The following is a 12,601-nucleotide window of genomic DNA, read 5'->3' on the forward strand; positions in this document are numbered from 1 at the left end:
TACTACTTCACTACATTTCTACAACGTTCCGTTATGTTTCTGTTACATTTTCTGATCAGTTTTTCCCCCTGCCAAAACGTCTTTCTGACCGTCACACGTTAATCTCACCAGTGAAGTTTGGTTGCCATAGATACAGTATGGGGCACCGCTGATCCTTCATCGGCTTCCAAGCCAGCTCTGGTGCTCTAGAACCCGGGCGCAGCGCTGCTGACCCTCGGTAATACAGCCTCCGGTAAAAGTGAAAATGAAAATGTTTATTTTTTATTATTCCCGTTTTTAAATCATAGTTGCCATCTATTTCTCTCCACAGCATCGTTTACTTCTCCACCAGGCTGTGTAAGACGCGTTCATATCTTATTTATTTGGCTGGACCTCTTTACATCCGCTTCCCCATTTCCGCTGCTTCACACACTTTATTTGCTTACGCTCCCATGGTTAAAGGAAATAAAACCGTCTTAAAATACATCCATGAATAAAACCAACTGCATTCCAATTCTAACAATATATCTGTTTTAGCTGGTTAGGATAGCAACTTTTTTAAAAAGCCAGGCCTCGTTTTGGTAGTGGACAGTATGGATACTGTCGAAGCTCAGCATCAAAATAACTGAACCACCCCTTTGTAAATCACGGGTTGCTAGACACAGTACCTTCACCGACCAAGGTGCAAACTAAAGAACTAACCTCTCTTAATCTTATTTGCATATTACCATTTAAATGGTAATATGCAAATAAGATTAAGCGAATAAATCGTTATGCAAGTACTTTTACTTGTAATACTTAAAGTACATTTAAAATCAGGTACTTTTTACTTTTACTTAAGTAGGCTTGTCATTGTGGTACTTCTACTTTTACTAAAGTAAATATGTCTCTGGTTATTTGTACTTTTACTTAAGTACTGAGATTCAGTACTTCCTCCACCACTGGCTACAACACACACGAGTTCACCATAATCTACAAAAGAACTACTTACATGTCCCTGTTCTGCAGGTATTCCACGCAAAGTTGGAAGTGCGCCCTCGTTTAGAAGAAGTCTCCCGGCTAATTAGTGTTGACGAACTGACCGAAGAGCCGGTTAATTAACCCAACTCGTGTCACTGAACCGGGAGAATCGAGTGCCATACGTCAAAGAACCGACTCACTCCTGTTCTCTTAATACATCCATGCATTGTGTGTAGCTGGTATTCTTCTGCTAGACTGCTACTGTGTGTGTGTAGTAATCTAGCTCATTAGCGCCTCCACTGGAGTGGTAGTAGAATCAATCAGGAAGTGGCCTAGACTGCGCACCAGGCTACTGAATGAGACCGAATGTAACCGTGTAACCGGCCGCTTGAGTCTAATGTAATCAAGCGGTGTCTTGGTTCTCGGCAAGTTTGAGTTATTAACCAAGCCTTGTTTCTGGTGCATCTTAGATGATTGTGTTCATGGCAATTCACACATTATCGATGGGGAAGTACATCACATACAAATACATGTCATGTTATCTTGGTAGTTATGTTAAGTTAAATGTTTGTTACATGATAGGTAGGCTGTCACCAGGAGACCGCGCACCAGGCTACTGAACGAGACCGTAACCGTGCCTAGTGCATGAGTCTATGTAATGAAACGGGTGTCTAGGTTCTCGGCAAGTTTGATTTATCAACCGATCCCAGAAGCCTTTATGTCTCGTGCATTTTAGAATTGTGTTCATGGAAATTCATAGGCTACATTACCAAGGGGAAAGTATTATATCACATACAAATACACGTAATGTTATCTTGGTAGTTATGTAAAGTTAAATGTTAGAAGTGAATGTTGCTACATGGTAGTTAGACTGTCATGAGTAGACCGTGCACCAGGCTACCGGTCAGTATGAGTGTGTAAATAGTATGTCAAAACCGAATGTAACCGCAACTGCTCGAGTCTAATGTAATCAAGTGGTTTCTGGCGGGGGAAGTAAACACGCGATCGTGCCCTTCAGTGTGATATTTACTCCAGTTGAATTGCTGTTTGGCTATTCTTTTACATAGATCTATATGCATTGACCCATGGGGAATCTTTCTATGTATGCATTGTAGAATCAAACGTCTATGGAGGGACGTTTGGACAGGAGTTACACGCGTTTACTATGACGTATTACACAGCCTGGAGGAAGATGGATCCCTCGACATCTCGAATAATCTTTATCTCTTCTGTGCTCAGTACACCTTCCTCCCCAGACTCAAGGCTGATTTGGCCAAGTTTTCTGCTTGATGGAATGATCATCCTAACAGGACAGAGGGCTTCCTTTCCCCAAACCAGCTGTGGGAGCTTGGGATGCTGCAGCACCCCATAAGAGAGCCAGAGATGTTTGAGGAAAATGTGGAAGTTGAGTAATAATGCCAATGATATGTCCTGCCTCTAAATATGATTTTCTCAATCTATATACTGATAATACTATCTTCTGTTGGTTTTAGGGAATCCAAATTGAGGATATTGATTGGGAGAGCTCAGGGCTCTCTCATGATAACTGCCAACCCAGGTGTTACCGTGCCAGAAATGGAATGTTCATTGAAGACCGAGGACATTGAAACTCTACGCCTTGCCATTGATCCCCTTTCTCATTCAAATAGTTTTGGAAGAGACATTTATTTGACCACACTTGCACATGCTTTGTACCTACTTCACCGTCATTGACAGTCGTGTCTGTGCCAATCAGAGGACTAAAAGCTTTTAATAATTCATGATGATTCATCACCTATGGTCATGAAGAATGGGTCATGACCGAAAGAACGAGATCTAGGGTGTACAATAAACTCAGTACAGAAGCCACATATAAAAGTTTAAGTTAAAATGTGGATTTCTTGAGAGAAAGTAATTTTGTTATGGTCATGACTAACAATAAAAAATCAATCAATTAAAAATCACATGGCAACAGTGACAACCAAAAAAAGTGTGTAGTGTTGAAAGTAAATGTATATCACACACAGCACAGTCAGCCTTTATGGTAACAGCTCAGTCAATTTACAAGTATTAAATCCAACTGGTCAATACATTAATCCATTGGTGGGAAGACAGATGCTTGGAGGGATATGCATAACTAAAATGCCACAATATCTTGACATATTTTTATATTGACTAAATTGTGCTAAAAGATTCTGTTACCTCTCTCCACACTCGTTTGCATGTGCCTCCAGGTCATTGGGAGGAAAATTCTGGCCACAGATTGGGCACACGGTCTGCAACTGGAATCACTTAAATGTTTAACATAAAAGGTGGAGACAATAATACCTCAAAAATAAACACTCAACACATCACAACGTACCTCTGTCTTTGAGGACACAAAAAACACATCTTCCTTCGTAGGCTATCAGGAGGAATAACAAAATTGAAAAATAAATTGTGATGTGATTCCAATATTCTTTTTGCTTGATTGCATATATCTGTTATTCATCTTTCAACAGATGTGTTTGCATAAACTGTTAATTAACACAGCCTCATTGAAAATATAGCTTACTACTACCTTAAAAATCCACATCACATCAGGTGGAACTGGCCACTATACAAGTTATGACCAAATCCAACTGTAATGGTGAGCCTCCTCTTTGTTCTCTTAAGACATTGTATTCAGCTTAATGGTCTCCCAACATTATCCATACAATGGGTCTGTACATACCTCCTGTGGATAAGTATCTGAAGGCTTACATGTTTCAACATGCAGTGCTAGGATTTGTAATGGATAGCTGGTGTGACAGGAGTGGCACATTGCCTTTGGCATACTGGAGAAGGACATGGAGTCAGGAGGCAGTGGTTGAGTGTCTAGTTCCTCCTGTATCGGAGCAATATATAGGACACACTTTCCGTCTGTACTTGCAGTCTTCAGCATTAGCCCAGTATATCCACTGTCCTCAGGAGACACCATATATAGTTTTCTAATACTACTACTACTACTACTACTACTACTACTAATAATAATAATAATAATAATAATAATAATAATAATAATAATAAGTTTATTTGATATAACACCTTTTACAGACAAAGTCACAAAGTGATTCACAAGATAAGCATTTGTAGAAATACAGTACAATCCAACAGATAATGAACAAGGGAAAAAAGAAAATATTTTCGGAATGACCATTGAAAATTATTTCAACGATTAAAACCTAAAAACAATAGTACAATCCAACAGAAAATAAACAAGGGAAAAAAGAAAATAATTATTGAATGACCAATGAAAATCATTTCAACAATTAAAACCTAAAACCCAAAGTTTACAGACAAGAGTCAAATGTGAATTTAAACAGATGCGTCATCAGCTGCTTTTTAAAAGCTTCAACAGATACTGCAGAACGTAGGACAGTAGGAAGGGCGTTCAAGAGATTTAGAGCCACTGCTTCAAAGGAACGGTCACCTTTAGTTTTTAAACAAGTGCGTGGGACCACCAGTAGTTGCAGTAATCAAGCCGGGATAATACAAATCCATGAATGATCATCTCAAACTCAGAATGCGAAACAACAGCTCTAAGTTTGGCAATGTTTCTTAATTGAAAGAAACATGTGCGGTCAGTGATTTGATATGATGATCAAAATGCATGTTATTATCAAATATAACACCAAGATTTCTCACTTTGGACTGTACAGCTGAAGAAAGGGACCCCAAGAGCTGAGTAACCTTGGAAGCTGTAGTTTCTGGAGCAACAATAAGGTTAAAAGAGACATATAGCTGGATGTTCTCAGCATATAAGTGATAGCGGATATCTCCAAATTGGCTAATTATATGTCCCAGGGGAAGCATATACAATGCAAATAAAATTGGACCTAACACAGAAGCCTGAAGCACCCCACAGGAAAGGGCAGCATTTTCTGAACAACATGGACTAAGTGACACAGAAAAACTTCTATCTGAAAGATAAGAGGCAAACCAATCCAGGACGCTCCCTGAGATACCAACCCAGTGCTTAATTCTATCATGCAAGATGTTATGATCCACCGTATCAAAAGCTGCGCTTAGGTCCAGAAGCACCAAAACAGACATTAATGAATTGTTGGACACTCTAAGAAGAGCGGTTTCGGTTGATTGTTTCTGACGGAAGCCAGATTGAAATTTGTCTAAAATGTTGTGTCTATTCAAGACAGCAGTGAGCTGTTTAGCAACAATTTTTTCAAACATTTTGGATATAAAAGGCATCTTGGAAATGGGCCTATAATTTGCGGGAATTGATGTATCCAGGTTGGTTTTCTTTAGTAGTGGCTGAACAACTGCATGTTTAAAATACGAAGGGACACAACCAGATTGCTGAGAGCTGTTGAGTATAGAGAGAACCCAAGTACTCACAGACCCAAAAACATTTTTAAAAAAGGAAGTTGGTATAATATCTGCTGGGCTCGAGGAATATTTCATACTGCTAACCAGATCAGTGAGTTCTTGTAGCGAAATCGGAGCAAAACAGTTCAAGATTGGAGGTTGGGTCAAGTGAACCGAATTACGCCGTGCGACCCTACATGTCCAGGAAATTCGCGGATCGCAGAGCGCATCCAGCAATTGATGGAAAAGATGCTAAACAACTGGGGAATTGACAAGCAACGGGTCCACGTAATTTTGCGTGACAACGCGGCAAATATGAAGAAAGCTATGAGGGATATGGGGGTGCCGAGTGTGGGCTGTGTCGCCCATTCCTGTCAACTCTGTGTGCATGAGGGCCTGCTGTCTCAACGCAGCGTGACAGAGACCATGGCCAACGCAAGGAAGATTGTAGGCCATTTTAAACACTCCCCGTTGGCCTACTCTCGACTAGAAGACATACAGATGGACCTAAATATGGATACCAAGTGCCTACAGCAAGATGTACAGGTGAGATTCCTCTCGTAACATTCTTTAATGTATTTCTATTTTATTATTATTTCCCATACACTTGATTTAGTAAGCCACTAATACATTACGTGCTCTGCACCTAATTTGCACAAAAATAAAGTGAATCATGTTCTCTTATGTGCAGACACGATGGAACAGCAGCCTCTATATGCTGCAGAGCCTACTGCAACAAAAACGTGCTCTTAGTGTCTTTGCAGCCGAGCACACTCTACCAGCAACACTGACAGCTCACCAGTGGGAGCTGATGAATAAGACTGCTGATGTGCTATCCCCCTTTGAAGAGCTGACCAGGGATGTGAGCAGGGAGACTGCAACTGCAGCTGATGTGATCCCTGCCATAACAGGTAATTTGTATTTTTATTTATTACTTTATACTGTAACATTTATTGATGTTGTTTGAAACAAACTATAATCCCATGCATTCATTAAGTCATTCATTCACTCATTAGTCCTCAGACGTGTTCTGTCACGGGAGGATGATGATGACCAGGGAATAAAAACAATGAAGAGGACTCTGCTGGAGGCAGTGGAGAAGCGCTTTGCTGATGTTGAAACTGAGCCACTCTTCTACATCGCCACTCTTCTAGATCCCAGATACAAAGATGGGCAAGTATAGTAAAATTAAAATGCACCTTTTGTACATCATGTTTATATAAAGTCAAGTCATCACCACCAGACACCAGTATTAAGCCAATTTATTTTTTACTTTCTTTTAATTTAGTTTTGGGTAATTTAGTTCTAAGGTTAGATTTTTTTTATTGTTTATTAATTGAGTACATGTGTAGGCAGTTGCCTAACTGAAGAGCTGTGCTATGTGGTGTCTCTTCTTGTCTTATTGTTTTGAATTGTGTGTTTCACAAAGTCAGCCAACCTGTTGCTTGCAAAGGAACACCTTATCCAGGAGGTGGCAAAGACAGAGGGGAGGAGGGCTGTTAGTGCAGTGCCAGAGGAAAATGAGACTGCAGCAGAGCCAGTGAGCAAGGCACCACATCATGAAGCATGTAGCAGCCTGGACATCGCCTTTGAGGAAATCTTACAAGAGAGGCAGTCACAAGGACGGTCCATGAGTACCACATCAGCAGAAACTCAAGTGCAGACCTACCTCTCAGAAAAAAACACCCCTAAGAAAAGCGACCCACTTCAGTACTGGAAAGAACATGCTAATCAGTTTCCCTCTATGGCTGCTGTTGCAACCCAGTATCTCAGTGCCCCCTGCAGCCCTGTGGACAGTGAGAGACTTTTTAGTGCCGTTGCAACCGTCCTTGATGAGAACAGAAACAGGCTCAAACCTGACAAGGTAGAGATGTTAGTTTTCATTAAGAAAAACATACATTTCCTTCTGTGAAACTTACTACTGTGATGACAGTAAGAGTTAGGAGTGCAGTTCCTAAAAGCACATTACTGGCTTTGCAAACACTGTGGCACTTTTATTTTTTTATTTGTTTACATGCCTGCCGGGTATTTTAAGTTGAGGTGCTATTTGTTTTTATATTAGACTTTTTTATATTTACTGTTGCACTAAAGTCCAAAAGTGAAGAATTTATGTTATTACTTGATTGTTCAAGCTACCTCACAGAAGTGCTCTGTTTGTTAACAGAGTTGTTGAATGTTAAAATAAGGTGAATTAAATAAAAAATAAGGAACATCCTGGATCTGTTTTTTCGCTCTTCTTTATTCTTTTTTTATATATTATAGAAGTATCGGATCGGGACTCGGTATCGGTAGATACTCAAAATCAAATGACTCGGACTCGGACTCGAGGGCAAAAAAACCTGATCGGGACATCCCTAGTTTTTACACTAAGGTGACCAAGTATGATGTTATTATATAGTGGCAAGCACTGTTTTCTAGCTACTAGCCCATAATACAGTATGGGGCAGAAGCTAGCTACTATATTTACTGTAGCGCTAGCTATCTATGCTCTCAACAAAATAATGAAAGCACCACTGGATTGCTAGTTGTAAAACCCATCCCTTTTTATTTTCCCTGCAAATACGGAGAACAGCCAGCTTACAATATAGCTATAGAACTGTGTAGCTAGACTCTGTAGAATAGGAATGTGGAGAAGTGACACGTGGAGAATAGACACGTTGGGGTGAAGATCCTGTTTTTGGATGCAGCAACCAACAACAATCCGAGTACAAGCTATGGCATTTTTTCAGCAGGCTACCCGGCTACATGGTGTTCCATCAAGGGGTCATTGGAAATCAAGGTGTCGAAAATTTGGAGATTGCGTACTACATGTTTTCAAGACGGGGAACAGACAGATATAGTATATAGATAGATAAAGTATTCACAGGATCCTATCCACAAGATCTGGATGCAAGATTGATAGTCATACCCAGTATTTGCCTGTTACAGTAGGCCTACTTCTTGCCAGATGCTTCTTTTTCATTATTTATTTGGTGCCTAATCAATGCAGATGGGCTATCCAAATGTCTTTACGTGTACAAATCCTTTCGCACAGACACAAACTAATAATACAAATACTTTTGCCATTGTTCTAATTCCACACTAGGGTAGCTGTGATATAATTGTTGAAGCGAAATTCAAAGTGTAAATGTGCTATTTTTGTGTTTAAGTCAACCAGAATTAGCTATGCATTCCATTCAAATGAATATGGATAATGCTATGGTGTTATTGCACTGAAGTTTATGGCCTTACAATATGCAAGCACCTGCCAAACACAGCGACACAGACACGCTTACTACTCTCTCTCCCTCTCAGTAAGCGGTACCTTGACGGTGTCAATGACAATCAATCACGAGGAGTACTTATTGGAAATAATCACGCTTAAGACATGACCAGTCTACTTGGCGGCAGCTAGCACTATGTTTGCAACAACAATTTTACCGGAGGAAGAGGCAAACGCTTAGAACTAATAAACACTAGGCAAAGATGTTGTTACTAGAGCTAGTAGGCTACCATCAAAACATGGGATTACTACTGTGTTTGCAACTGTGACTACTGCGTTTACAACGTCGGGGGAAAGAATTAATTTGGGATTATCTGCGGGGGGGGGGGGCAGACAGGCAAGTCACAGGTGGGTAAGAAACGCACTGCTGTTTGTAGACTAGCTCCAGCACTCATTGCTGTGTTGCTAAAATGATAGCTGAAACAATGCTAACGTGCTAGTTGTCTAATGTAATTGTAAACATGATTTGTTTATGCTCGCGGATGAAACGAAACGTTTCTACAAAATAGCTATAACATTAACAACAGTTACACAAAAGATCGTTAGATCGTCGATATATGCTAAATTGTCATTACCGTATTTGTCCCAGCCGAATCCATGGTGGTCACGCGGCTCACGCCAGTCTCAAGGCAGCACTTCTTCCTCGTTTCATGGCGGGTACTGTGCTCCAAAACGTAGGTGCTGATTGGCCGAAGAGGAGTCCTGTGTATCTGCACCACTGAACTCTTTCTATCGATCTGCGCTCGATTGCTCTTCCTTCATCCTTCAACTACCCGGATGTCTGTCACAGTAACTTGAAATTGAATTTTGAGAACTGAATTTGAATTGTGAGAACTGAATGTTAAGATGTATAGAGAGTTGAATTTTCAGTGAGGATCAAATTTTATTGGACTTCAGTTCCAAACGAATAAATTCAATTTCAAATTATACTATTCAGATTCAGTTTTTCAATGCAGTGATTCAAATTAAACAATACAATTTCAAATTATGATTCAAATTCAGTTTTTCAATGCAATTATTCAAGCGATAGCAATTCAAATTTAAATATAAATGATTCAAATTCAGTTTCTGGTGGCACACATTTCAGCCCATAGAGGAGCTAGTCAATGCTATCTGCTTTTGGATTTTTCACAGGTGGCATTGACAACATCAGCTTTGTCCTTAACCCAATTGCAACAGCTCTTAGAGGGCGAAGCCTATACAAAGTAGAACGATAGTTACTTATTGTAACTCCAGATTCTATGAGTATACCATAGCCCTCTAAGATCTAGGCCACCTGCTTCACTAACATTGGCTGAAGAAAAAATGCTGATGTTGGGAGCAGATCTCTGGTCTCAAAGCTGTAATATACAGTAACTGCAGATGTCAGAGAGGCCGGTGCAGGGCACAAGGGCGCATGCGCGAGGTATAAACCCAATAGCAACAGCTCTTAGAGGGCTATGGCTTTACTCATTGAATCTGGAGTTACAATACTCAACAATCGTTTGCCGGGATCTTTGTGCAATAATTCCAAACTGTTAGAGCCAAGATTTATACACTTTATGTCCATAATTTATGATTCTTTGGTCGTTTATCGAGATCATTTTATTCCTTGTGTTTGAGAGTAAACCATGCATATTCTGTTTTGGTTGCAGAGAACAGCTACACCATTTAATAGCAGACACATGTAACTAGTCTGTATCACATTTTTAACACTGGCTTAAAAGAGTTCCAAGATACAGACAGAAATGTCAAAAATGTTACAACTCTATCCAGTCTCCCCTACCTATATACAGTAATAAACTGATTACACTACAGCTCACAAGGATATAATAAACTCAAAGGGTATTATTTATTTTGCAGAGCAGGCATATATGTTTCCCATGTGTCTTGACACAGCATTATGCCTCTGTGAAAATTTTATTAGGCCTCTTGCTCTCTGGCACTTGCAATTTATAAAAGCGTCAGGCGGTGGCGCCAATCTCACAGTTTAAATATAGTGTAAACTTTAATCCAAGCAGAGGATTCAGTTTCTCTGAAGTCATCAGTGAAACTTTATTATTTCCCCTACATCTAAATGATAATTTTGTCAGATAATTGTCTTTTTGGAGTGCATATCATTTTTTGTTTAAGACATTTTTTCGGTAATTCTGGACTGTCTGCTATCCCTCTGAGGCACTACATTAAGTGTTTAATCTAACCCTTTGTACAGGTTAACATGGAGCTAGAAATTCTCTCTCTCTCACACACGCACACGCACACGCACACGCACACACACACACACACACACACACACACATACACGAGCGCACTTGGTGCTGCTCTTTTAAATCCACCTGTTCACGCGCCTTCGTGCGCTATCTGCTCGCTGCTGCTGATAGGTTTGTCAGGAAAACAGATTGGCGAGGGGCTCTTCTCATAACACCATCACAGCACAGATACAGCAGAGTTCCTTATGCCGCTGAATGGATTACCCACATATTCCCCTCTCCCGAATGGTTTTGCGCCCATCCTCTTTATATTAATAAGCTCCACTCATCGCTGAGAAGAGCGGTGCCTTTCTATGATTACATGATCAATTTACTAACGCCGTGGACACTGATCGCTGATTATGCCAAGTGCGCCGATTTGAGACCAGCTTTGACTTCAGAGTCACATCACCGCTGCTGGGTGGACGCAGACGCGCGGCTTATCATCTGGAGCGGCTTGCTGCAAATAATTGTTGCAAACATTGTGAGGGGCGAAGTCATGCTGCCGGTACCGCATCGGCTTCTCATGGCACCGTGAGAACTTTCTTCCTGACTGCCCCTTTTTTTCATCTTGTGGTTTTAGATGTTTGTCAGCGGGATCGTGCTTCTTTGGGAAAATATCCACCGTTTCCCCTTTCAATTATGTTCACTTTTGCTGCCTTCTGCTATATGCTGTCTCTGGTCCTCTGTGTGTCGCTGATCTTCTTTGCAATATGGCACGTAAGTACCCTGGAATTAATATATTTTGTCTTTTTTGTGTTTGATAAGCAGCGGATGGATCTTATCATCGGGGATGTGTGCTTATTGAACGGGCAGGTGTGATAGATTGTGCGTAATACTCCCATATAGCCCACATCCCTAAATATTCATTCATTTGTCAAATGCATGTTTTTTTTGTAGCTTGCGCACTGTTTACCAATGCAAGATCATTTTTGGCAGATATTTCCCTCAACATGACAGGTGCACACCTGTATCATCCGTCGTTTTTACCACTTAGTCACAATTTTACCACTATTATTTGGCTACTTTACACGTTCATACTGACCCAATTTGATATGCACACATGCTTGCAACCCTATGCAGCATCCTAGATAAATGAAATGGCCTTCCTTCCAGATCAATTAGGAAATCTTGAAACGCAACCTCCCCCTTCTCATCTTCCTGCTCTGCTCCTTCTGCTTCTAATCAAGCCTTAGTTCAGCTAGACACCAGTGCCAATATGATTGACTGCATTGTGATATTTGAATAATCTAATTATTTGCTCCCTGAGCAACATCTCCATCATGTAGCGCCATATGTAAAGACAGCTTTGGGTCTTCCAGCCTATTGCCCTGAATCTGCCTTTTGTATGGAAACAGCAACAGACCTGATGCACTTGGGATGACTGATCCTCTGGCAATTACATCTAATAGTCAGGTCTGTCAGACAGTGGCCCGTGTGTCTGCCCAGAGCAGAAATAGAGACACCAGGACAGTGGGAGTGCAGACGCCCATGATGGTACAGTTAAATCTGAGTGGTTATGCTAAAGACAATACGTAAAATTGACTGAATATACAGCATCTTTATGATGCTAGTGACTAATACACTGAAGGAAAGACAATCCTGTATGTCCTGATTCATAATCGAATGACAGAAACCACAACACCTCCTTCAGTTCTGTTTGTAATGTCAATTCAGCAATGGTGGAAGGATCCCAATGGAACACATTATTCTGTAGCTTCAGCAATAATCCACATGGCGCCAGGTTTTATTTTGCCTTCTGCTTCAGACTGCAGAAACGGTAGAGATGCCTCCTGCACTGATTACCATTTACGGTGACATACAGACATGCAGCATAATAAGCTGGGAC

General features: G+C 40.7%; 2 protein-coding genes across 4 annotated transcripts in view; both read left to right on the top strand.

Annotated features, from left to right (window-relative positions):
- The first annotated feature begins 5,446 nt into the window (after nucleotides 1-5,446).
- On the top strand, nucleotides 5,447-6,553 carry LOC116050171 (zinc finger BED domain-containing protein 4-like). Its single transcript, XM_031300190.1, has 2 exons — nucleotides 5,447-6,173; nucleotides 6,279-6,553. Exons 1-2 carry the CDS (start codon nucleotides 5,936-5,938, stop codon nucleotides 6,443-6,445), a joined length of 405 nt encoding a protein of 134 aa, XP_031156050.1. The 5' UTR covers nucleotides 5,447-5,935; the 3' UTR covers nucleotides 6,446-6,553.
- A 4,356-nt stretch (nucleotides 6,554-10,909) lies between these two features.
- Nucleotides 10,910-12,601, top strand: part of cnih3 (cornichon family AMPA receptor auxiliary protein 3) — a 143,932-nt gene continuing 142,240 nt past the window's right edge. For all 3 annotated transcript variants that reach the window (XM_031300182.2, XM_031300183.2, XM_031300184.2), the window contains exon 1: nucleotides 10,910-11,472. In XM_031300182.2, coding sequence (XP_031156042.1) covers nucleotides 11,395-11,472 — 78 coding nt within the window. In that variant the 5' untranslated portion in view covers nucleotides 10,910-11,394. The remainder of the gene's footprint in view (nucleotides 11,473-12,601) is intronic.

This window comes from Sander lucioperca, chromosome 19 (assembly GCF_008315115.2).
Source record: "Sander lucioperca isolate FBNREF2018 chromosome 19, SLUC_FBN_1.2, whole genome shotgun sequence".
NCBI classification, from domain to species: domain Eukaryota; kingdom Metazoa; phylum Chordata; class Actinopteri; order Perciformes; family Percidae; genus Sander; species Sander lucioperca.